General features: G+C 33.5%; 1 protein-coding gene across 5 annotated transcripts in view; it reads left to right on the forward strand.

Moving 5' to 3' along the window:
* Pxdnl (peroxidasin like) overlaps positions 1-25,568 on the forward strand; it is a 516,396-nt gene that overhangs the window by 438,612 nt on the left and 52,216 nt on the right. For all 5 annotated transcript variants that reach the window (XM_047523743.1, XM_047523761.1, XM_047523772.1 and 2 more), the window contains 2 exons: positions 11,878-12,012; positions 14,131-14,339. In XM_047523743.1, coding sequence (XP_047379699.1) covers positions 11,878-12,012; positions 14,131-14,339 — 344 coding nt within the window. The remainder of the gene's footprint in view (positions 1-11,877; positions 12,013-14,130; positions 14,340-25,568) is intronic.

The raw sequence follows: 25,568 nt of genomic DNA on the forward strand, positions 1-25,568 counted from the left end.
GTTGACAGGCATCTGGATTGGTCCCATAATTTGGCTATTGTGAATTTCACTGCTATAAACATTGATGTGGCTGTATCCCTATAGTATACCAATTTTAGATCTTTTGAATATATAACAGGAAGTGGGATAGATGGGTCATATGGTAGTTCCATTCTTATTTTTTCTTTTTGTTTTATTTATTTATTTTTTGTAGATATACATGACAATAAAATGTATTCTGTCATTGTCTATGTCTATGTCTACATACATAGAATAAGTATAACTTGCTCCAATAATGATCCCATTATTGTGGTTATACTTGATGTGGAGTTACATTGGTCATGTGTTCATATATAAGAATAGGTAAGATAAATCTGATTCATTCTATGGTTTTTCCTATTCCTATCCCCGCTCCATTCCCTTTTGTCTAGTCCAATGAACTTCTAATCTTACCCTCCCTTGTAGATTAGCATCCACATATCAAAAACAACATTCTGCCTTTCACTTTTTTGGGACTGGCTTATACCACTTAGCATGATATTCTCCAGCTCCATGTGATATATATATCACATTTTCTTAAAAACAAATAACCCAATCAATAAATGAACTAAGGAACTGAATAGACACTTCACAGAAGAAACATGAATGGTCAAAAAAACATGTTAAAAAATGTTCAACATTTCTAGCAATTAGAGAAATACAAACTGAAACTATACTGAGATTTCATCTCACTCTACTCAGAATGGCAATTATCATGAATAAAAGTAAGGATAAATGTTAGTGAGGATGTGGGGAAAAAGGTAAACTCATACATTGCTGGTGGAACTGCAAATTGTGCAACCACTATGGAAAGCAGTATGGAGATTCCTCAGAAAACTTGGAATGGAACCACCATTTGATTCAGTTATCCCACTCCTGAGTCCCAAAGGACTTAAATCAGTATACTACAGTGACACAGCCACATCAATTTTTATAGCAGTTCAATTCACAGTAGCTAAACTATGGAACCAACCTAGATGCCCTTCAACAGATGAATGGATAAAGAAAATGGAACCAACCTAGGTGTCCATTCCTATTTTTTTAAGAAATCCCTATACTACTTTTCAGAGTGGTTGTACTAATTTGCAGTTCTACCAACAATGTATAAATGTACCTTTCCCCACAACATACTCACCAGCATTTATTATTATTTGTATTGTTGATAATTGCCATTCTGAGTAGAGTGAGATGAAACCTCAATGTATTATAGCTGAATGACTCCTTTACCTTATTGGTGGAGGAGATATTGAACATTTTTTCATATATTTCTTTACCATTTATATTTCTTGTTTTAAGAAGTGTCTGTTTATTTCTTTTGCCCCTTTATTATTTGGGTTATTTCATTTTTGATGTTAACTTTTTTGAGTCTAGTATATATTATGGATATTAATCCCCTGTTTGAGGAGCAGGTGGCAAAGGCTTTGGGGGGAGTTTTAATCCAAGTCCATACTACATGAGAGGAATATGAATTTTCTCAAGCACCAGGTTGCTGAGTAAGATGATAAATTTGTCTCAGGGTCATGAATCCTCTGCAACTTTAGAAAAAATACATGAGTAATCACCATATCGGCAACTTCCACAAGTCAGTGTGTATAGACAGGCCCAGCAGGACAAAGAAAATGCTCTCATTCTCACACACACAATTTAGAATTCACTTTAGGAAATAAATTGCCACAAGATAGCAATTAGAATAAATGAAAAGCATTAAATTAAAATAAAGAAGAATCTAGGGATATTGAAATAATTCAAGTAACTATAAAATAAATAGATTTAACAATTGTATAGGTAAAAGAATGAATAGCAATCACTTTAAAAAAGAAAAGACTAAAAATATAGCTAATTTGAAAAACTGAATTTTTAAGATGATATGTAGGTTTAAATTAAAATCTATGGATATTTTAAAGTTCAAATTAAAATTTCTATAAATATTTTAAACCACATACTACACATAACTTAATAAAGGATGATTTTTTGTGGGAACTGGAAGATAAATTGGAGTGAACTGGGAGATAAATTTGAAGAAATCATTCAGCTATAATACAGGCAGATGAAAAGAATGCATGAGAGATTAAGAGACATAAAAAAAAAAACTGAAAATCAAATACTTACAGAAGTTCCAAGAGGTAGAAAACAGGAGTAGAAGGAATTTAGACAGAGCACCAAACCAAAATTACTTTGCAATTTTGAAAATATGAATAAAATTTACAAATCAAATGTTAACAGTTAAGATGAAATAGGACAATAAAATAAAATATTTATAACTTAGCTGGCTTGTAGAAAAGACATCTAACTAGTTACCTAACTATCAAATACCTCCCTACCTACCTATCTGATATGGTTTAGATCTGGAATGATCCTCAAAGGCTTATGTGTTGAAGACTTGGCCTTCATAGGTTGGGGGTTTGGGGAAGTGATTGGATCATGAGGGCCTTAAAAACCCACCAATGAATTAATTCAATGATAGATTCATAATTTGATGGCATGATGTGAGGTAGTGGAAATTACAGGAGGTGGGGCATATTTGGGTAAGGTGGATCACTAGGGGTATGAATTGGAAGGGTATGTCTTTACCCCAGCTCCTCTCTCTCTCTTTTTATCTCTCTGCTTCCTAGTTGTCATGGAGTAAGCAGCTTTCCTCTTTCCTGTCCTTTGTTCTGCTTTGTCTAAGGGCCAGAACAATGGATCTGGCTGACCAGGAAATGAAACCTCTGAAATCATGAGCCAAAATAAACCTATCTTCCTTTAAGTTGCTTTTCTCAGGTATTTTGTCACAGTGATGAAAAACTGAATAATATACTATCCTTTCTCTCTCTCACTTATCTATATATTATCTATCTTACTATCTATCTATCATCTATCTGTCTATCTATCAGTCATATATCAGGCTTACTACTGCTAGTATCATGATATATGGGGTATGATTTTAGAGACTTAGAAGAGAGCTCTCAACATTGTGTCAGATGTCTTGAATTCCACCAATGGAGAGTTGTTTTTTGTTCATTATCTTCTTCTATATAAACACCATTATATACTTTTTATATACTAGTTAGTATTTTAAACACCTGTTGATTTCCTGACTGGTCTGTGCTTTTTAAAGCAGGGTCTCCCAACTAGTTCTTTTTTTAAATTTCAGACTAGAAGGTAGAAAACCCTATGAGTCATTAAGAATCTTTGGACTGAACTAAAGGGGTTAATTTTTTAATGTCATCATCAGTAATTAAAAGTGATTTATTGCTGTGATTACTTGCTTCAGGAAGTATATTAAATAATTTTAATTTAATATGATTTGTAAATATGATGTTTAGTAACATTGTTCCACACAGTATTCCTTTTTTCTTTTTACTTTTCTCTTTTTGATTATGGTATGAGGGAAATTCTCCATTTAGGGAATGCATGTTTTTAACACCTAATACTTGTCAATCAACCTTTTAATCAAAAAGAGAACACAGACTCAGAGATTTCAAAGGGCTACTGCATATAGGTAAGACTTGATAAAACTGTTTTTATAAAATTGTATTTTGTTCTGACCATGAAAAATATACCCAAAAAACAAATTTATGATTTAGGTCTACCATTGAAGTTTAAAAACAAAAGATTTAATTGTAAATTTTTGCCATGTTGTAAATGTCTATGCTGGTCAGCTTTGCATTACTATAACAAATACCTGATATAAATCAACTTAAAAATAGAAAGGTTCATTTTGTACCACAGTGTTGGAGGTTTCAGTTCATGGTTGTTTGGTCCTGTTGCTTTGTTCTGTGGTGAGGCAGAATGTCCCTGTGGAAGCCTATGGTAGAAACATGTACTGTTCACTTCACACCAGTCAAAAAGCAAAGAGAGAGAGAGAGGTGGAGCTGGGGTCCCAATACCTCCTTCAAGGGCAAACCCCTAGTGATCTCTCTTCTTCTCACCATGCCCCATCACCACCCAATAGCATCATGTTCTCAGGACCACACCTTTAACACATGGGCTTTGGGGGTACATTAAAGACTCAAAGTATGGGAATATCCAGATGTTATTTTTATTAAAATTTTCATCTCTAAATGTTCATATTTGCCAGTACTCAAGGCACATGGAGTTTTGATGGATATGAACTTGTTTCTTTTCCTATGTGAAAGTTTGTCCCAGTCTCTGTGGTTGCTTACGTGTATCTGTCTTGCTATTGCTGTCTCTGCCTTTGCTGATACTGTTTTTGTTTTTCAGTTTCTTCCTTTTGTTTTTCCTGATTATCTGTCCTCTCTCTTTTCCTTTTTCTGTAGCTGACTATAAGATGGAGTTTAAGTGATTAATTTTATTTTTAGACATAATTGTAGAGCTCTATATTTTACACTCTGCTTTTGGAAATTTGATGACTATTACATTTTTAGTTCTGTGTAAAATATGTAAAATAGCTTAGCTTATTTTCCTCCCATAAAATAGCAGCAGAAAGAGAAGTTCCTCATCTTATAAAAGCAAAAATTGGGTAGTCTTTTATATCCACTAAAGAATAAAGAAATCACTTGATTCGTTTTCCCCATTTATTTACTTTTCTGTGCCATTTCTGTTATAGAGCTAGTGTTTCTTAAACACAGAGCTTTATATGTAGCTCTCTAAAATGCCTAAAATTTTAATTGTAGAAATTTGAAAGAAGAAAAAATAGTCTCCTTAAAATCTTTGAGGAAAAACTGAATTCTGTGATAAGCTGTCAGTGAAAGGTATTCTAAGGAACTTTTCTTCTCAGCAAAAAACAAAAACAAAAGCACAAAAACTAAACAAGGCAAAAACAAAAACAAATTTTCTTTTTGGTGTTTTTAGAGACCATAAATTAATCATAAAGTTATTTTGTACTGTGCTTCTGAACTGACTAATCATGCTAGTGGGGTAAGATGTTCTCATTGTTTTAATTTCTTTGATGTGAAATATTTACTTCTTTCAAATGGAAGCAGCCATCCTGAGGCAGAAGAAATTTTATTTTGTGTGAGAATACACAAGGGCATTTTGCTTTTTTGAAGGACATGTTTCAAATGTATTTTTCTCTCTAAAAGCCACTAAATGATCATATTCATTCTGAAATTTTAGTAGTGTCTCAGAAAGCTTTTCTGCAAGGACACTTTATCACAAAGCACCATTCCTCTGTGTTTATGGGAATGTTTTTTATTTGTTTCATTAAAATCATGTATTGCTGCATTATCTGTCTTTCACTCTCCGAATCAGGTAAGCATACATAGCCCCCAAAATGCCATAAAGATCTCTGTCCTCATGTCTCTGTGAATGATCCAGTTGAATGAAAGTTATTATTATCCATCCTTCTAAAGCCGACTTTAAGTCAAACTGTCATTATGAAATTAGATATAGATTGACATTGTAGTCTTTGTGGCATGAAATAGCTCATTTCAAGGTCTGCAAATCTTTTCTTTCAACTCCCTGTACATCAAAATAGCAACAAAAGTATCTTTTTTTTTTTTAAACATAACTTGCCTCCTTTTGCTCTTATTCCACCTATAATGGAAAAGGTGAGAAACTAAATTAAACACAGCTCCATGTTTCATTATAAGAACTAGGAGATTTTTGATGTCAAAGGTTTTCATACTTGCTTTGAAACAGGGTTCTCTAATGCTATATGCATTCAGGGTAGTTATGGTTAAAGTTACCAGGCCTTCATGATGGTTTTTGTTTCCAAAAGAAAGGGGGTTGTACTATTAGAAATTCTTGCTATCAGAGATACTGGTCCTCTGATGCAATCTCGGGTTGCATGACTCTACTGTCATAACCATGCTGTCTTATGCTGGATTACTATTTTTAAATATGGAACAAATGTTTAATATTAGGTTTGGGGAGGACAGTTTTCAAGTGCAATGACATGGTATTAATGCAGAAGCTACTTCTTTATTCTTACTAATGACTAATTTTAAGCAAGAAAGAAGTGATACAATGTCTATAATGGAAAAGTTTATTTTTAAATTGACATTCTTCTGAGTAATGCAGATGAATTGATGAATTGAGAGTTTATTGATCTCAGACTTCTCTCTAAGGAGATTGGAGTTGATTTGAAAAACCAAACAGGGCATACACAATTAATAAGTTACTCAGTATAGGGCTTGTATTAAATCTCATTCAAAGACTCCCTATATTTCTTGGAGATGATGTGGTGAGCCTCACCAAAAGTAATATGCAGTAATAGGAATAAGAATGGTTAATGTTTAACTGAATTTTTTAAGAGATGGGAAACATCAATAACAAATGACTGAAGTTAAAACCAAGATTATACTATCTTAGGAAATTCAATGTTCTAATATCTAAAACTTACATTTACCATTTATTTTCTGGACACTTAGAATTCATGGATGAAGTTAATTTAGTTTTCTTGGTTCCTTTATCCATTATTTCTCATATTCTGTATAACTTGATTTTAACTAGAGTTAAACAGAGAGTTTTTTAACTTTCTGTATTATCAAAATAGCAACAAAAGCATCTCTTTTTTAACATAGTTCAACTCTGTTTACTCTTATTTGTTCTACCTGTAGTAGAAAAGGTGAGAAACTAAGTTTAAACATAGCTTAATGCTTCATTATCAGAGCCAGACTTGTTATGCCAATGGTTTTCCTACTTGCTTTGGGCAGGGCTCTCTAATGTTATGTACATTAAGGGCAGTTATTGAGGGTCAAAGTATATTCTGAAGAATTAACTCAGAAGGCATATGGGAAATCTCTCTAGTTTCTGCTCAATTTAACTGTGAATCTAAAACTATTGTAAAAAAAATAATGTTACAAATTAAAAGAGTACCTTTAAAGATAAACTTAAATTGTTCTAAACATTAGTGAGAGGAATAGGATAACTGTAGTACTTTGGTAGAAAAATTGTTCTGAAAATTAGAAGTGATTTTAGTTTGAAGTTATGAGAGTTAATAATTATATCAGTGTCCTAGGGCTGCCATAACAAAGTACTACAAACTGGGTGGCTTATGCCAACAGGAATTTGTTATTCCACAGTCCTGAAGCCTGAAATCAAGGTGTTGGCAGGGCAGTGCTCCCTATGAGACCTGAAAGGGAGAATCCTTTGCTCCTTCTAGTTTCTGGTAGAGGTCCGTAGCCCTTGGCTTGCAGCTGGAGCACTTAAGTGTCTGCCTCTATCATCACATGACCCTTTCACTGTGTGTCTGTATCTACATAGTCCTCTTCCTATAGGAACATCAGTCATATTGGATTTGGGCCTACCCCAATGACGGCATCTTAAGTTGATCACATCTGCATAAAGTTTGTTTCCAAATAATAAGACCACAATGATAGGTACCAAGGGTTAGTAATTCAACATATTTTGGGGGACATAATGCAGCTCATAATGAAAATTGAGCTAGATGTTTCATGTAGTAAAACATACTTTTACTTATTTCATTGGAAATAACAGGTTAAATCACAGAGCTGTAAGAGAAACAAATTGATGTGTCAAAATACTCTAGATAACTTAAGTTTAAATGAAAACAAAGCTTTTCAAAATATATTTTTGACACATGTTCATCAGCTCACACCTATTACTCCACTTATAAATATAATATAAACAGTTCTAATGAATAGTTCCAAAGGCGCCTGGAGTCTTCCAAAGTCTTTCAAAGACTATTTAACCTACTTCTTGAGGTCAGTAACATTTTGATGTTAAGATAAACTATGACAATATGAGGAAAGAAACTTTACAAGAGAAAAGCTCATATAAATTTAATAAAAATTTTTAAACCAAATATTGGAAATCCAAGTTGAGGAATATATATCTGTATATATATTACATGCACATTTATATATAACAAATGATATCTTTAACTCTTAGCAACATTTATTATCATTGTTGAGCTTTTAGTAGTAAGTATGATATCAGATCAGGAGTATACAAAAAGACTGGTGAAACAGAGTAGAGAGAAATGAATGAGGAAATGTGCTCCTTTTGGAAATATATTTGAAAGAGCTACAAGACATAGTAAGAAATGAGAACATGTTTGATACGGGATACATAACAATTGGCTCTCTGTCCAGGGACAAAAATAAGGATGAATTCATGTCTCACATCATATTAAAATCAATTCTGGGCAAGGAAAGAAATTTTAAGTAAGACACACACACAAAAAAAAACCCTAAAAATTTATGACAACCTTAAAATTGAATAATTTTTTTAATCTAAACCCAACATAATGCAAATGATCAAAAAATAGTACAAACATGGAGTAAATACATTTGGACATAAATAACAAAGTATTAGCATTTAGAATATATATTTATAGAACTCCTGACAGTAAGAAAGAAAACTATAACCCTATTAAAAATAGGTAGAAAGAATAAATAGGAAAAACCAAAGGATGAATGATCTTGCTGATAAGCTGATGATGACACATAATGGGGGGTTGGAGGGGGGCAAGAATGGAAGAAAGAGGACTGTATAGAAGGATAAGAGGGGTGGGAGGGGTGGAGGGGGAAGGAAACAATAACAGAATGAATCAAACACCATTACCCTATGTAAATGTATGATACACAAATGGTATGCCGTTACTCCATGTATAAACAGAAACAACATGTATCCCATTTGTTTACAATAAAATATATATATATATATATAAAGAATAAATAGGCATTTTCAGAAAATAATTTAAAAAATAGATTCCCAGTCAATATGTAGAAGTTCTCCCTCCACTACATAATCAACCTGAAAAATGCAAAATCTAAGTAAAACACAATTTCACAGCCATCAATTAACAAATGTTAAAAAGATAGTCATGTTTTCAGGTTATACCTGGGAAAATGATTGTCTCTTGACTTTAAATCTCTTAACACAGCCTCCTCCAAAACTACAAGATCAGCAAAGAGGGTGCATAAAATAACACACAACCCATGCCTTCAGAATTAGCGGAGACAGAATGGTGTGAGTTTCAAAATAACTGTGTTCAAAAATAATTATCAATGTCCAACTGAACTGCCCATGAACTCCACTTCCACTGAAAATCTAGAGCTTTTGAGGATTGGGTACTTTAAAAATCTTCATGAACAACATAAAGGGGAAGATAACTTAGATGAAAATAATCCTCTAGGAGGAAAAATTCAACCCCACATAGTAATTTGTCAAATGCAATGTGGAAACCAGAAGTTCACAGTGCCAGTCACGGATCTCAAGGTGTCCAGAGATGGCATTTTTTATGGAAGAGAAGGAGGTGAGTAGAGAAAGGATAGTGACCCCTTCTGATCTGAAAGCAGAATGAAGTGAAATTACAGGTGCTATGGGAAAGAAAGAGCAATAGAACATTTCAATTCCTACTTTGCTATCTCCACTCACATTTGCCATTAAAAATGTTGTACATCCTTACAGTGATGGAAGAACAAGCTGTTGAACTCGAAATTCATTTTACAAATATTTAGGAATGAAAAAAAGAACAGACAAATGTTAAGTAAAGGTATGTAATAATAAAAGAGAAATGCAAATGGAAATACTTCAGAGGAAAAATCTCCCAGAAAAAAACTGAACCATCAGGAAACAACAATTTCACATTAAAACTTGGATTAAATAAGCACTCAAACATTCAAATGAGTGCTTAGAAATATAAAAAGTCACCTGTTGTCAGAAATTAGGAAAGGAAATATAAGAGAAGGAGAGAAAATGAGAGATAAGCTAAAGAAGACACAGATGAAACTAAGGAGGAGGAGGAGAGTGAGGAGGGGACAGGGGAGCAGGAAAAGGCAGGGAAGATTAATTAAACCGAAAAACAAAATTAAAGACTAAATTAAGTTAAATTGTGCCAAGAGATAATAGAGTCACTTTGCCAGGAAATAGATCACAGAGAATTTCTATATGATTATTGTGGGAATATGAATTTTTCATCCATTTTGGATAGCATTTTGGCATTATTTGTGAAAATTAAAGATATGCACATGGATATGTATCATTAAAAATTCTATATGCTTATTATGAGAATATGAATTGCACATCTGTTTTGGACAACATTTTGGCCTTAAGTCTTACAATTAAAGATATACTCTGAAGCCAGACTTTGTGGCTCTAGCATCAATATCTTCAAAGCAGATATTTACAAACCCCTGCCCATTGGATAAATCTAACTAACTGTCTGATTTTGTAAAGCTGTATTGGAAAATAGTTGAATCCCTTTGCTTATGTGTTGTTTATGGCTGCATTTTTGAAAAATGTAAGAGTTGAGTAGTTGCAACCGAGACCAGTTGTCCCATAAAGCTGAAAACTTTCACTCTCTGGACCTCTACAGTTAAAAAAAATACCAGTGCTTAGTCTAGAGATACTCTTGTACTTTTGAAGAAACATATGTGAGAATGTTAATAGCATTAAAACTGAAAACCTCACAAGTATTCATTACCAGTAGAATAGAAAATTAAATTTGGGTAGTTTCCAGTAATGAACTATTTATTATGCAGTTGAAAAAATCAAGGAGGTACAGATGTGTGCAACAGTATGATTGCGTCTCTAACTAAATTGCTGAGTTAAAAAAAAAAAAGAAGTAAGGACAGTATATTTCCATTTGTGCCAAGTTTAAAACATGCAAAGCTAAACCATATGTAGTCTAGTGAGTCATATGCTTGCAATAAAAAGATAAAGTAAAACAAGGAACAGATTAAGTTGGTGTCATGTTTATTGTTTGGAAATAGGGAACACAATTTAATCAAGGTGGCTCCTATTTGAAGTGTTGGGCATTGCTTATAGTTTACACAGTTAGTAAGTGGGCAAAGGAATTGAACAGGCGCTTCACAGAAGAAGAAATATGAATAGTCAAAAAATATATAAAAAATGTTCAACATCTCTAGCAATTAGAGAAATACGAATTAAAACTGATCTTACTGTAGTTGGAATGGCTATTATCAGAGTACAAGTAACAATTAATGTTGTCAAGGATGTGAGGAAAAAGGCACACTCATACATTGCTGGTGGGATTGCAAATTGGTGCAACCACTTTGGAAAGCAGTATGGAGATTCCTCAGAAAACTTGAAATGGAACCACCATTTGATCCAGTTATCCCATTCTTCAGTTTATACCAAAGGACTCAAAATCAGCATCCCACAGTGACGCAGTCACATCAGTGTTTTTCAAGTTTTTATTTAAGTGGGTGGTGTGCCCAAGCCTATTTGGCTTATCGTTACCATTTGCATTAAGTAATTTTTATTTGTCTATTTGTAACAGTTTTTAAAATGGCTTCAAATTCCAGATCATTGACTTTTTAGAAGGACATTTATCTAATGCTTATCATCCCATTATATAATAATGTTAGAATATATATTATTATAATAATTTTATAATAATACATAATAATATTATAATACATTATTATAAAGAATATGTAATATATTTATTATTATAATACATATATGCATAATATAGGCATTCTATATAATATTATAATCACTATAAGAATAACATTATAATATACTTATTATAATAAATATAATAATTATGATCACAAAATGTTTTTCATTCTTTTTGCCATATCTATCATATATACTAAGATGGAAATTTTTCATTGTTCAGTGTGTTTATTTTCTACTGAAAGTATCTTTTCCACTGAAAGAATTAGTTGTATGCATTAACATATATTGATACAACTATATATAAATATACTTACATTTCATTATTTTACAGGATAATTTTGAAGAATGACACAATGCATGATTTTTGGTGCTAAATGCTCTTGGTTAGATTATAGCTCTGCTTCCTGTCAGTTGGGTGATTCCTGCATACCTCCTTTGCCTTAGTGTTTTTATCTGTAAAGTGGTAATAATAATGATATTTATCTTTCCATTTTGTGTGGCTGAAATAAAAATAAGGTTCATTAATCTTTTATGTAAGGAATACTCTCAAGGTGTGTTATCTGCCTGTCTTTGTTCCAGGTTGTACAGCACCCCTGGTGACATTGATTTATGGCCCGCCCTGATGATTGAAGACCTGATCCCTGGTACGAGAGTGGGACCAACACTTATGTGCCTGATTGTTACCCAGTTTCAGCGGCTAAGAGATGGAGATAGGTGAAGGATTATCTGTTATACTTATCAAAGATAACAAAAATTGTTTTCTTGACCCCAAATATATGTGTATGATAACATTATTGTGTGATTCCATATTTTCTATTTTTAAAAATTTATTAAATATAATAAATAAAAGGTAGGTATGGTCTCAAAACTCTTATGACCACTGATAATATCAGGGAGCATTCATTTTGTAAATCTTTGTAAGACGAAAAGAAATAGAATTTCTCAGAAGGCCACAGAAGTCAGTGGTTGAGAGGCATGCTAGACTCACTACTGAGCAAAACCACTTATAACTCTTTAACTTTGGGCAACATTTCACTCTGTTCCAGGTGCTCTCATCTGTAAAGAGTATGTAACAGTAGTACCTGTTCTGCAGTATCCCTGCAATCTTAAATGGTATTGAGAGGGCAGAGGTTGACAGCAGTTTTGAGCCTCCTTCTTCTAGTCTTGGGGAAGGCGAACTATTGGCCAGCTCTTTGTAAAATCATACAACAAAGGAATTTAGTGGAGGAGAGATAACTTGGGACTCTTCTCTAAAATTTCTGGGTTTCTCCAAAGTGTTAATTGAAAAGAAATTGAATTTATGAGATTGTGGGAGAAAGCTGACTGGAGAATGTAAGTTAGTCATGCAGTTTCTGTATCATTGCAAGACTCAATATAAAAGCTAAGGAACTCAAACCTAAGCAGTTCCCCTGAATGCTTTTGTATCGCTCTTCCATCACTGGGAAATAAAAATGTTCCAAGATATGGTATATTCTGATTCATTAATGCAGTTTAATAATGAGTAAGATCTAGGATTCTTGTGAATTGGTTTAATAATTCAACATTTTGTATTATTACTGAAATGATATATATAAAGTTTAAAACACAACCTAGACTTTAATTAAATTTACACTAAAATTTATTCTTAACATTTTTCTTCCAAATCTTTTCCATTTAAAAGTGATATCACAAAGAAAGTAGCAAAAGATTTAATTCCCTTTATTATTCATTGGCAAATATTAATAGTATATTTTATGAAATTAGTTTTTGTAAATTATATTTAACACTGGATTTCCTGCCTCCTATGGTTGGGATAACATCTTCAGTTGGCATTAATTTAAAAACATACATAGTAAAACATGGAAAAGTTTGGGAAAGAGCCAATATTTTGGGTAAGTTGTCTTCCCTAAGCTTAATAGTTTGCTGGATTTGCTGTAACAAAGTACCACACAATAAATAGCTTGAGTAATATAATTTTATTTTTCCCACAAGTCTGACACTTAGAACTACAAGATCAAGGATTGCAGGGTTGGTTCTTATTAAGGCCTTTCTTCCCAGGTTGCAGATATCCATATCCATCTCTTTCTGTATTTTCCCATTTTTCATCTGTGTGTAACTGTGTTAATATACCCTCTTCTTACAAGGACACTGGGTTAGGATCCACCTATATAACCTAGTTGTACCTCAGTTGCCTCTTTAAAGGTATTATCTCCAAATACAGTCACCTTTCAAAGTACTTGGGCTTAGTATTTTAAGATGAATTTTGGGGGATATAAATGAGTGTATAACATCATGTGAGTGGCAACATCTTTTCATCTACTATCTTAATTTACTGTGGTATACCAGCATGAAAAAAGCACGTGGCATATGGTATTTAAATATTTAATGAATGAACAAATGCCAAGTTTACTTTACCAGTCCACTTTTAAATTACATATTTTCATTTAAAGGATCTGTTTATTCTAATTAGTTGTAAATAGAACCAATGAGTATAGGTAGAATCTCAAAACTGACATTTACTTTTTAGGCAAACACCTTAATGTTAAATTGTGCAGACAATTTCTAAGGTTCATTCTTAAAGTTTAAATTAAAAAAGTGTCTTTTTAAAAATAAGAACTGTACAAGACTTTGAATCACTTTGCAAGACTCGAGTTTGAGAAAGTGATAATCCAGGAGTAAAGGGTTTAACAGCTTTATAAATATTTGAGGGAATTAAAAGTGTATTTAGTTGGAGCATAAACATGATCTTTTGGATATGCTGCTTTTTTGTGTGGATCTTGCCTTTACTCATTATGGTTGCTGGACATGTACCTGAGTGACCTCTGACGTTGTGTCTTTTCTGTTAACTACCAGGTTCTGGTATGAAAATCCTGGAGTTTTTACCCCCGCACAACTCACTCAGCTGAAACAGGTGTCACTGGGCCGTGTGCTTTGCGACAATGGTGACAACATTCAGCAGGTTCAGGCAGATGTCTTTGTAAAGGCAGAATACCCACAGGACTACCTGAGTTGTAGGGAGATCCCAAGGATGGATTTGCGAGTGTGGCAAGACTGCTGTGAAGGTCAGTAATGACATAATTAGTTATATTTGGATTTACACAAGTGTGTGCACGTATAATACTTTCAGAGTGAAAGATTATACAATTTATAGATATGCAAAGAACAACAACATGGAACTATCCTTTTGGAAATGTTAAGGATGTTGAAGCATAAACACAAGAAGGACAAAGACTAGCCCATGTACTCCGCCTCTCCCATTTCACTCTAATGGTGTCAGAGGGAGAGCCAGGCAAGCTGGTAGAATAGGGCTCTGTATTCATACTACTTATCAAATTACCGTACCTAGATCAAATTCCACTGGCTTAGTATTAAATGTATCTACTCTTGGTGGTCAGTTTACTAGAGTGAAAAGTCATCATAATCTGGCTAACTTGTTCTCTTCATCCTCCACAAGATTTTTCAGTCATGTTCATTGGAAATATTAGGAGGTTCATACAATCAGATTTAAAAAAAAAAGTTCCTTAGTGATAAAACATGATTTGTAGTATGTACGATGTTAACTCTCAGCAGCCAACGTCTCCCTTAGATTTTTTTGTAAATATGTTTTGTCCTCACAATATCCCTCAAGAAATTTAATTTCTATTCTCCTTTAATAGATGAAGAAAGTACAACTCAAAAACATTACGTGATTTGCTCAAAGACTAAAAATGAGTAAGTGGCAAACCTGGGATCAAGGAGAAGATGTTCTAACATTTTGTCTCACATCCCTAGAAATTAACTGAGGACTGAATGGTTCTGGAGTAGAATGGGCAGTGTTGTCATGGTGAGTCTGTCACATGGCAGGCCCTCAAGGCTCCTCAGGCACCTCCCAATGTGGGCCACTATTGCTTTCTGCCCAAAATGTGTGGAGACTCTATACCAGGGGCAGTTCTGATGTTCTCTAACATGGAAATGGTAGTTTCTATCACAGAAATAACACCATGGAACTCACTGGGCAGGAGAAAAGTTCTTAGCCCCCAAATAACCTAGAATGTGAATAGCAGCTGTTGGAAATATACAATGTCCAACCCAAAGTACAGTGACACCAGAGTTATGATGGTCTTTTCCGCTATGACAGTATTTTATGAGATGAAACAAACAGTAATTTAATACTCAGGGGAGGATTATATACCTTTTCTCACCTCAAATTCTTGGTGATGAAGTACAGAAATAATGAAATATCTCCAACTCTCTGAAACATGGGAAGCAGAAAAGAAATGTATGAACCATATAAATGGCAACCAATGATACTGCTTTTGCTTATCCAATGCTTCTCAGACAGGACACTGGGTCCATGGAGCAGAGGTACAGAATAGGTGTGAGCCATAGTGAAATCAGAGACTCAGTCCAGATTCAAGCACTGTGGCTCCATTACATACACCCACCATTTTAGGCAATTCCTACCCCTGGCCTTGTGATAGGTGGTTCATGAAATATCTATCTCATAGAATCACCATAAGTCTTCCAAGGTGGCCATAATCATCCCCATTTGACATAAGTCTCTGAGAAGCTAAATATATTTTTAAAAATCACATAACTGACCTGAAGAACTTGGCTTTTTTCTATCACTTGGAGAACTGGTGCACGATTCAGAGATAGAAGACAGGGTTCAATGAGGGTAGTTCTCCATCTTACCCTCCCTTTTGAGGACATCGGAGGACAGGAAGGAGAGAGCATCTGGTTACTTACATTGTAAGACATCAGATATGGGCAGTGTTTGTTGAGGGAAATGCAATGTGAAAATTTAGCAGGCAAAGGGGAGGAAGAGGCATGGAGTTTCTGAGTCATTTTTATCATTAAGCTCTTTGGTCCCAATCCACAGTAAGAATGCTCTTTCTCTAAGAATGTCTCAAAAAATTGGGAAGTTAATTAGCCAGTAGTAAATTTCTACTACGTGGTTTGATAGAAATGCAGTGTTTTTTGTTTATGGAACTATTATTCTCTAAACCACACTGGGCTCAGAAGTGTTGTTGGTAGCAAGATACCCTAAGAATACAAATACACCTGATATAGTTCCAATCATAATGTAAGGAGTCTAAAAATGTTTATAATGAGAACAATATAAACGAATATACATTTATTTTTTTCTGTGTACTTTTTGACTAACAAGCATGTATTTTTCAGAAGTCAAATGAAAAGACAATATTTAAAATGAGGAACTTTAAATAAAGATATTTGGTAACTTCTCAGAAGTAGCCCACTTATTTGTGACACAGGCTCCTTACACCACCCAATTAATAGAAGCATTGCTATATATAATTAGATGCTGACTTAATCATTTAAATAACTAAAAAGATTAGTTTATAGTTTATGGTTCTGTAGTTTCAGGTAGGTCAAAAACTTTTATGATCTGAGATAATATAGTCCAAAAATGCTTGTATCAGTCATATTGTGTCCACCCCTGAGACCTGACATTGTTATGTTCCAAAAGACAGAGGGATGATTTGTTTACTTAGTGTCTCTTGGAGAATGACCTAGAAATTATCTTTACTACTCAGTACATGTCTTTGCCTTGGTTTCATTCATGTTGAAAAATTCTTTACTCTTGTTTGCTAATCTAATTCTTTCAGATTAAAACAAATAAAATAATTGTGGTTAGGTGATTGAATTAACCAACATATCCTAGAGAAAATAGAGTCCTGTGTGAGATTTAAATGATCAATTCAAGCAGTCTTAGAAATTTACCTTTCTTGGAAAAAAAATGTTATTAATCTGACTCTCAACTCTTTGCAGTACTTTTATAGAAGAATTTTATTTTCAACAGGGCTATTTCTTCAGTTCTGTTTCCCAAGAATAATGGCCTTCCAGTCAATACTAATTATCAGCATATTCCTAATCTGGACTTAACTATAATTTTCAAAAACCCTGGGAAAATTTTTCTGCTCCTAAATGCATAAACATGTTCAAATTAAATTTGAATCTGTTCAAACAGTAATAATGTAAATGTAATTAAATTTTGGGTAACTATGCGGTAAGCCTTCCATATCTATGTGCTTTGTATTTGTACAAAGCAACCACAGATCAAAAGTACCCAATAAGGGATTGGGTACAGCTTAGACTGGGTGCAGGTAGAACACTTGACTATCATGTACAAGGTTGTGGGTTTGATTCTCAGCAACACACACACACACACACACACACTCAGGAAAAAAGTCTTTACTGAATATGTACAGACGTTTTTTCTTGTCATTCCCTAAGCAATACAGTACAACAAATGGTTGCACAGCATTTACATTGTAGTAGATATTATAAGTCATTTAGATATGATTTAAAGTGTAGAAGGGGGAATGTGTGTAGCTTATTGGAAAATATTATGTCATTTATATATATGATAAATATTAATTTGTTATTTAAAAAATTTTAGAGTATTATAATTATATAGTATTATTTTGACAAAATATACACACAAGAAATTTGATTTCAATCCCCATTGGTCTCTTCCCCTTTCCTTCCCTACTACTTCCCTACATTATCTCTCTTCTTTTCTATTGATCTTCCTTTCACTCCTTTATTTAGTTTTGATTGGTATATTTATATATATGTGTGACAAGCTATTGCTTATTTCATTTTATATTTCTACTCTCCCTCCTTCTTGGTCTCCTTCTACTCTACTGATCTATCTCCTTTCCAATCTCTTTTCCTGCTACCTTCTTTCCCTTATTTTGATATAGCTTCCATACATGATAGAAAACATTTAGCTCTTGATTTTCTGAGTCTATCTTATTTCATTTAGCATGATTTTTCTCCATTTCCATTCATTTACTAGCAAATGCCATTACTTCCTTCTTATTTATGGCTGAGTAAAACATAATTGTGCATATATATATATCTCACAATTTTTGATCCAATCATCTGTTGATGGTCATCTAGGTTGGTTCCATAATTTGATTATTGTGAATTATGCCTGCTAATTGTGGTGACTGTATTGCTATAGTGTACTGATTTTAGTTCTTTTAGACAAATTCTGAGGAGTAGAATAGCTGGGTCATATAGTGTTTCTATTACTAGTTTTGTGAGGAATCTCCATATTGTTTTCTATAGTGCTTGTATTAATCTGCAGTCCCATCAACAATGTATGAGTGTACTTTTTCTCCCACATCCTAACCAGCATTTATTATTGTTTGTGTTCTTGATAATTGCCATTCTGATTGGATCAAGATGAAATCTTAGTGTAGTTTTGATTTGCATTCCCCTGATTGCTAGAGATGTTGAACATTTTTTAGTGTATTTGCTGGCCATTTGCATTTCCTCTTTTGAGAAATTTCTATTTAATTCATTGACCTATTTGTTAATTGTATATTGTTTTGGTGCATGGACTTTTTGAATTCTTTATATATTCTGAATAGTAATCCATTTTCAGAGGAGTTATTGGCAGAGATTTTTTTTTTCCATTCTGTAGATCTCTCTTCACTCAATTGCTTCCTTTGATGTGCAGAAGCTTTTTAGTTTGATGGTATTCCACTTATTGATTCTTGGTTTTATTTCTTAAGCTTCAGGGGTTTTGCTGAGGAAGTCATTGCCTGAACCTGTATGATGGAGTGCTGACCCTGGGTATTCCTTTAACAATTGCAAGGTTTCTGGTCTAATTCCTGAGTCTTTGATCCATTCGATTTGACTTTTGTGCAGGGTGAGAGAGAAGGATTTAATTTCATTCTTCCAAATGTGGACATCCTTGATAATTGCCATTCTTACTGGAGCAAGATGAAATATCAGTATAGTTTTAATTTTCATTTCTCTAACTGCTAGAGATGTTGAACACTTTTTTCATGTAATTATTGACTGTGTTTCCTCTTCTGTGAAGTGCTTATTCAGTTCCTTTGCCCATTTATTAATTAGGTTATTTGTTTTTTTTTTTTTTTTGGTTTTAAGATTTTTTAGTTCTTCTATATCCTGGAGATTTATACTCTATCTGAGGTGCAGGTGGCAAAGATTTTCTCCTCCAGTCAGAATGGTAATTATCAAGAACACAAGTAACATTAAATGTTGGCAAGGATGTGGGGACAAAGGTGCACTCATATATTGCTGGTGGGACTGCAAGTTGGTGTGACCACTCTAAAGAATTATGTAGTGTCCTAAGAAAACTTGGAATGGAACCACCATTTGATCCAGTTATCCTACTACTCAGTTATACCCAAAGGACTTAAAATCAGCATGCTACGGTGATGCCACCCATCAATATTTATAGCATCTCAATTCACAATAGCTAAACTATGGAACCCAACCTAGGTGTCCTTCAACAGATGAATGGATAAAGAAAACATGGGAAAAATAATACTTAGTCATAAAGAGAAATGAAATTATGACATTTGCTGGTAAATGAATGGAATTGGAGAATATTATGCTAAGTAGAATAAATCAATCCCCAAATCAAAGGCCAAATATTCTCTCTGATATGGGGATGCTAATTCAGAACAGGTGGTTGGGGTAGGGAAGAACAGAAGTACTTTGGATTAGACAAAGGGTATGAAGGGAAGGGGGGATGGGAATAGGAAAGATAGTAAAATGAATTGGACGTTACTTTCCTGTGTGCATATATGAATACACAACCAATGTAATTCCACATCATATACAACCAGAAGAATAGGAAGTTATACTACATATATTTATAATATGTCAAAATACATTCTATTGTCATACATAACTTATAAAAACAAATTAAAAATTATTGAATGATTAAAAAAAGTAAATGTGGATATCCAATTTCCCCAGCATCATTGATTAAATAGGTTGTCATCTTCAAAATGCATTTTTGGCACCTTTACCAAGAATCAGATGGTGGTAAGTGTTTGAGCTTGTCTCAGTTTCTTCTCTTCTATTTCATTGATCTTCATGTATATTTTTATGTCATAGCATGCTGTTTTTGTTACTATAGTTCTGTAGTTTCATTTGAGATTGGGTTTATGATGTTTCCTGCATCACTTTTTAGAACTGACTTGGCTATTCTAGGTTTCTTATACTTTCAAATGAATTTGAGGACTGATTTTTCCAGTTTGGTAAAGAATGTTATTGGTATTTTGATGGGGATTGATTGCATTAAATGTGTATATTGCTTTTGGTCATATGACCATTTTGATTATATTATTTCTGCCTATCCAAGAACATGGGAGGTCTTTCCATCTTCTGAGATCTTCTTCAATTTCTTTCTTGAGAGTTCTATAGTTTTCATTGTCAAGTTCTTTCAATTCTTTGCTTAGATTAATTTCCAGGTATTTTATTTTATTTTTTTGAGGTTATTGTGAAGGGGATGGTTTTTCTGATTTCTTTCTCTGCCAAATTGTTGTTGGAGTATAGAAAAGTTACTGATGTATGATTATTGATCTTGTATCCTGCCACTTTTCAAAATTCAGTTATCAGCTCTGGAAGTCTTCTGGTGGAAATTTTTGAATCTTCTAGTTATAGTATCATGTCATCAGCAAACAGTGTAGTTTGACTTTTTCTTTACCAAATTTTATTCCTTTAATTTTCTTCTCTTGCCTGATTGCTCTGGCTAGTGTTTTGAGAATTATATTTAGTAGAAGTGGTGAGACTGAACATCTTTGTCTTGTCCCTAATTTTAGAGAAAAAGTTTTCAATTTTTCTCCTTTTAATATGATGTTGGCTTTGTGCTTGTCATATATTGCCTTAATAATGTCGAGGTAAGTTCCCTGTATCTCTAGTTTTGTCAGTATTTGTTGTATTTTATCAAAGGCTTTTTCTGTATCTATTGAGATGATTATATGATTCTTGTCTTGATTCTATTTAAGTATTGAATTACATTTATTGATTTGTGCATGTTTAACTAGCCTTGTCTCCCTGGAATAAAACCCACTTGATTGTGGTATATTATCTTCTTAATATGTTGTTGAATGCAGTTTGCTAGTATTTTATTGAGGATTTTTACATTTATGTTTATAAGGGATATTGGTCTGTAGTTTTCTTTACTAGATGTGTCTTTGTCTGGTTTTGGTGTCAGGGTTATACTAGCTTCATAGAATGTATTTGGGAGTATCTCCTCCCTTTCAATTTTATGGAAACATTTGATTAAAGTTTTGTTAGAACTGTGTTGAGAATTCACTGGTCCTAAGATTTTCTTTGCTGGTAGGCTTTTGAGTGTTTCCATTTTTTTACTTGATATTGGTCCATTCAGGTTTTCTGTATCTTCCTGATTCAATTTGGGCAGGTCCTATGTGTCTAGAAATTTGTCAATGTCTTCTAAATTTTGCTGTTTTTGGAGTATAAATTTTCAAAGGTACTTTCTAATGATCCACTGAATTTTAGAAGTGTCTGTGGTGATATCTCCTTTATTCTCTCTAATTATGTTGATTTGGGTCATCTTTTCTCTCTTTCTTTTGGTTAGTTTGGTTAAGAGTCTGTCAATCTTACTTATTTTTTCAAAGAAACAACTCTTCAGTGCACTGTTCTGTGAATTTTTAAAAAATTCTCAGCTCTGATCTTTATTATGTCCTGTCTTCTACTGATTTTAGAATTATTTTGTTGTTCTTTTTCTAAGGCCTTCAGGTGGAACATAAATTTATGTATTTGTGTCTCTTTATATTTTTAATATATGCATATAATGCAGTAAATTTTCATCTTAGTATTGCTTTCATATTGTCCCAGAAATTTTGGTATGTTGTGTCTTTGTTTTCATTTGTTGCTAAGAATTTATTGATTTCTTTTCTCATTTCTACTTTGATTCATTTTTAGTTTAAAAGATTATTGTTTAACCTCCATGTGTTTTTGTGTGTGATTTCTATTATTTTTCTTGATGTTGGTTTCTTATTTCATTTCATTATGGTCTATGACAATGCATGGATCATACCACTTTTATTTTTTTGTATTTGCTTAGACTTACATTGTGACCTAGAATGTGGCCTGTTTTGGAGAAGGTTCCATGAGCTGCTAAGAAGGTGGTAAACTCAGCTGTTTTGGGGTGAAATATTCTGTAGATGTCTGTAGTTTCATTTGATTTATATTATTATTAAAGTTGTATATATCTTTATTGATTTTATGCTTTGATGATTTGTCTATTAATGATAAGGGTGTATTGAAATCTCCCAGTATTATTATATTGGGGTCTATCTGGAATTTAATATCAAGGAGTATTTTTTTAAAATGTAATTGGGTGCATTGATATTTGTGGCATATTTATTAACTATCATTATTACTTCTTGTTTGATTGTTCCCTATACCAGGATGTAATGGCCCTCTTTCTCTCTTTGGACTAATTTTTGCTTGAAATCAGCCTTGTCAATGAGAATGGCTACTGTGGCCTGTTTTGGTAGTCCATTTGCATGAAATATTTTTTCCATCCTTTTTACATCTAGCCTGTGAGTGTGCTTACCTGAGTTGAGTCTCTAGCAAACAGTGTATAGTTGGATCTTGGGTTTTGATTGATTTTTCTAATCTATGTCTCAATTTCAGAGTTGAGGCCATTTATATTCAGTGTTATTATGGATATATGCTTGTGGTTTGCTGTCATTTTGGTTTTTGTTGTTGTTGTTCTATTTAATTCTGCCTTGGTTCTTGTTTAGATGATTGGTCATTGCTTGATTTTCATTAACTTGGGAGTTTTGGATTCTGTTTTTGGAATCTCCTGTGTGCAATTTATCTTTGAGTATTCTTTGTAGTGCTGGTTTATTCATCATATATTCTTTTAGTTTGTCATTGTCATGGAAGGTTTTTAATTCCACTTCAAATATGAAAGAGAACTTTTCTGGATACAGTAATCTTAGATGGCAATTGTTTTCTTTTTTTAGAGCTTGAAAAATCTCATTCCATGCCTTGCTTGGTTTTATGGTCTGAGTATAGAAGTCTGAAGTGAGTCTAACTGGTTTGCGTGTAAATATGACCTGTTGTTTCTCTCTCACAGCTTTGAATATTCTTCCTTATTTTTTATGTTGGGAATTTTGATTATTATGTGTCTTGGAGAACTTCTCTTCTGGTTAAGTCTATATGCGGTCCTGTTCACCTCCAGTATGTGGGTGTCTGTCCTTTCTAATGTGGGCAAAATTTTCTGTGACTATCTCTTTGAAAATGTTGCTAATGCCTTTTGCTTGTATCTCCACGTTCTCTTCTAATCCAGTGATTCTCAGATTTGTTTTATTGAAGTTGTCCTAGAATTCTTGAATATTCTGATCATATTCTATTATTTTTCCTTTATTTTATTATGTGTAGGCAAATTTATGTATCCTGTCTTCAAGGTCTGAGAATCTGTTTTCAAGTATTGAAGTTGTATTTTCTGCACAATTTTATTTATCTGTAATGCTTTCAAGTGATTTAATTTGATTCATTATGCTTTCATTTCCAGGAGTTCTGATTGGTATCATTTTAGTATTTCTATCTCTTTATTGAAATATTTTTTATCTCCTGCATTTGCTCTTTTATTTCATTCCTTAATTATTCTTTTAGTTCATTGAATATTTTGATAAACAAGTGTTTATAATCCTTCTCTGGAATTTTTCCACTTCCATTTCTTTTGTTGGGGGAGTTGGAATTTTGAGTAGGGGATTTATTTGCCTCTTTCCTCATGTTTTCTGATGTCCTCATGTTGCACATCAATTGAGGTGGGTTCCTCTTCCTTTTTCATATGTGTATCTTTATGTATATATATCTCTTTATTGTAAAATTTCTGTTTTTATATATGAGATGTCTAGGTGGAGGATCTGATGTTACCCTTTATTTCTTTAGGGGTCCTGATATTCCCCTCTATTTCTCCTTGGGGTCTGGTTTTTGGTTTGGAGTTTTTCTCTTCCCAATTCTATGACATGAAGTAACATTTAGGTTCAAGCATTCATCAATGGAATTTATCCATTCATCAATTGAAGGACATCTAGGTTGGTTCCACAGTATGGCTATTGTGATTTGAGCAGCTATGAACATTGATGTGGCTGTATCTCTGATTTTAAGTCCTTTGGGTATAGGCCAAGGAGTGGGATAGCTGGGTCAAATGGTGGTTCCATTCCAAGTTTTCTTAGGAATCTCCACACTGCTTTCCAGAGTGGCTGCACTAATTTGCAACCCCACCAGCAATGTATGAGTGTTCCTTTTTCACCACATCCTCTCCAACACCTATGTTGCTTGTATTCTTGATAATCCCCATTCTAATTCGGGTGAGATGGAATCTCAGTGTAGTTTTGATTTGCATTTCTCTTATTACTATAGATGGGGAACATTTTTTTCATATGTTTGTTGATTGCTCGTACATATTCTTCTGTGAAGCGTCTGTTCACATTCTTAGCCCATTTGTTGATTGGGTTATTTGTATTCCTCATGTAGAGTTTTTTGAGTTCTTTATATATTCTGGAAATTAGTGCTGTATCTGAAGTATGAGTGGCTAAGATATTCTCCCACTCTGTTGGCTCTCTCTTCTCATTGCTGATAGTTTCCTTTGCTGAAAGAAAGCTATTTAGTTTGAATCTATCCCAGTTACTGATTTTTGCTTTTATTTCTTGTGCTATGGGAATCCTGTTAAGGAAGTCTGATCCTAAGTCAACAAGGTGAAGATGTGGACCTACTTTTTCTTCTATAAGATGCAGGGTCTCTGGTCTGATTCCAAGGTCATTGATCCATTGTGAGTTCAGTTTTGTGCAGGGTGAGAGATAAGGGTTTAATTTCATTCTGTTGCGTATGGTTTTCCAGTTTTCCCAGCACCATTTGTGGAAGAGGCTATCTTTCCTCCATTGCATATTTTTGGCCCCTTTGTCTAGTATGAGAAAATTGTATTTATTTGGGTTTGTGTCCATGTCCTCTATTCTATACCATTGATCTACCTGTCTATTTTGGTGCCAATACCATGCCATTTTTGTTGCTATTGCTTTGTAGTATAGTTGAAGTTCTGGTATTACGATACCCCCTGCTTCATTCTTCCTGCTCATTAGCTTTAGCTATTCTGGGTTTCTTATTCTTCCAGATGAATTTCATGATTGCTTGCTCTATTTCTGTAAGGTACATCATTGGGATTTTAATTGGAATTGCATTGAATCTGTATAGCACTTTTGGTAGTGTGACCATTTTGACAATATTCATTCTGCCTATCCAAGAACATGGGAGATCTTCCCATCTTCTAAGGTCTTCCTCAATTTCTTTCTTCAGTGTTTTGTAGTTTTCATTGTATAGATCTTTTACCTCTTTGGTTAGATTGATTCCCAAGTATTTTATTTTATTTGAGGCTATTGTAAATGAAGTTGTTTTCCTCATTTCCCTTTCAGCTGTTTCATCGCTTGCATATAAAAATGCTTTAGATTTATACATGTTGATTTTTGTTTTATTTTTTC

The sequence above is a fragment of the Sciurus carolinensis genome, chromosome 1, assembly GCF_902686445.1.
Source record: "Sciurus carolinensis chromosome 1, mSciCar1.2, whole genome shotgun sequence".
Taxonomy (NCBI): domain Eukaryota; kingdom Metazoa; phylum Chordata; class Mammalia; order Rodentia; family Sciuridae; genus Sciurus; species Sciurus carolinensis.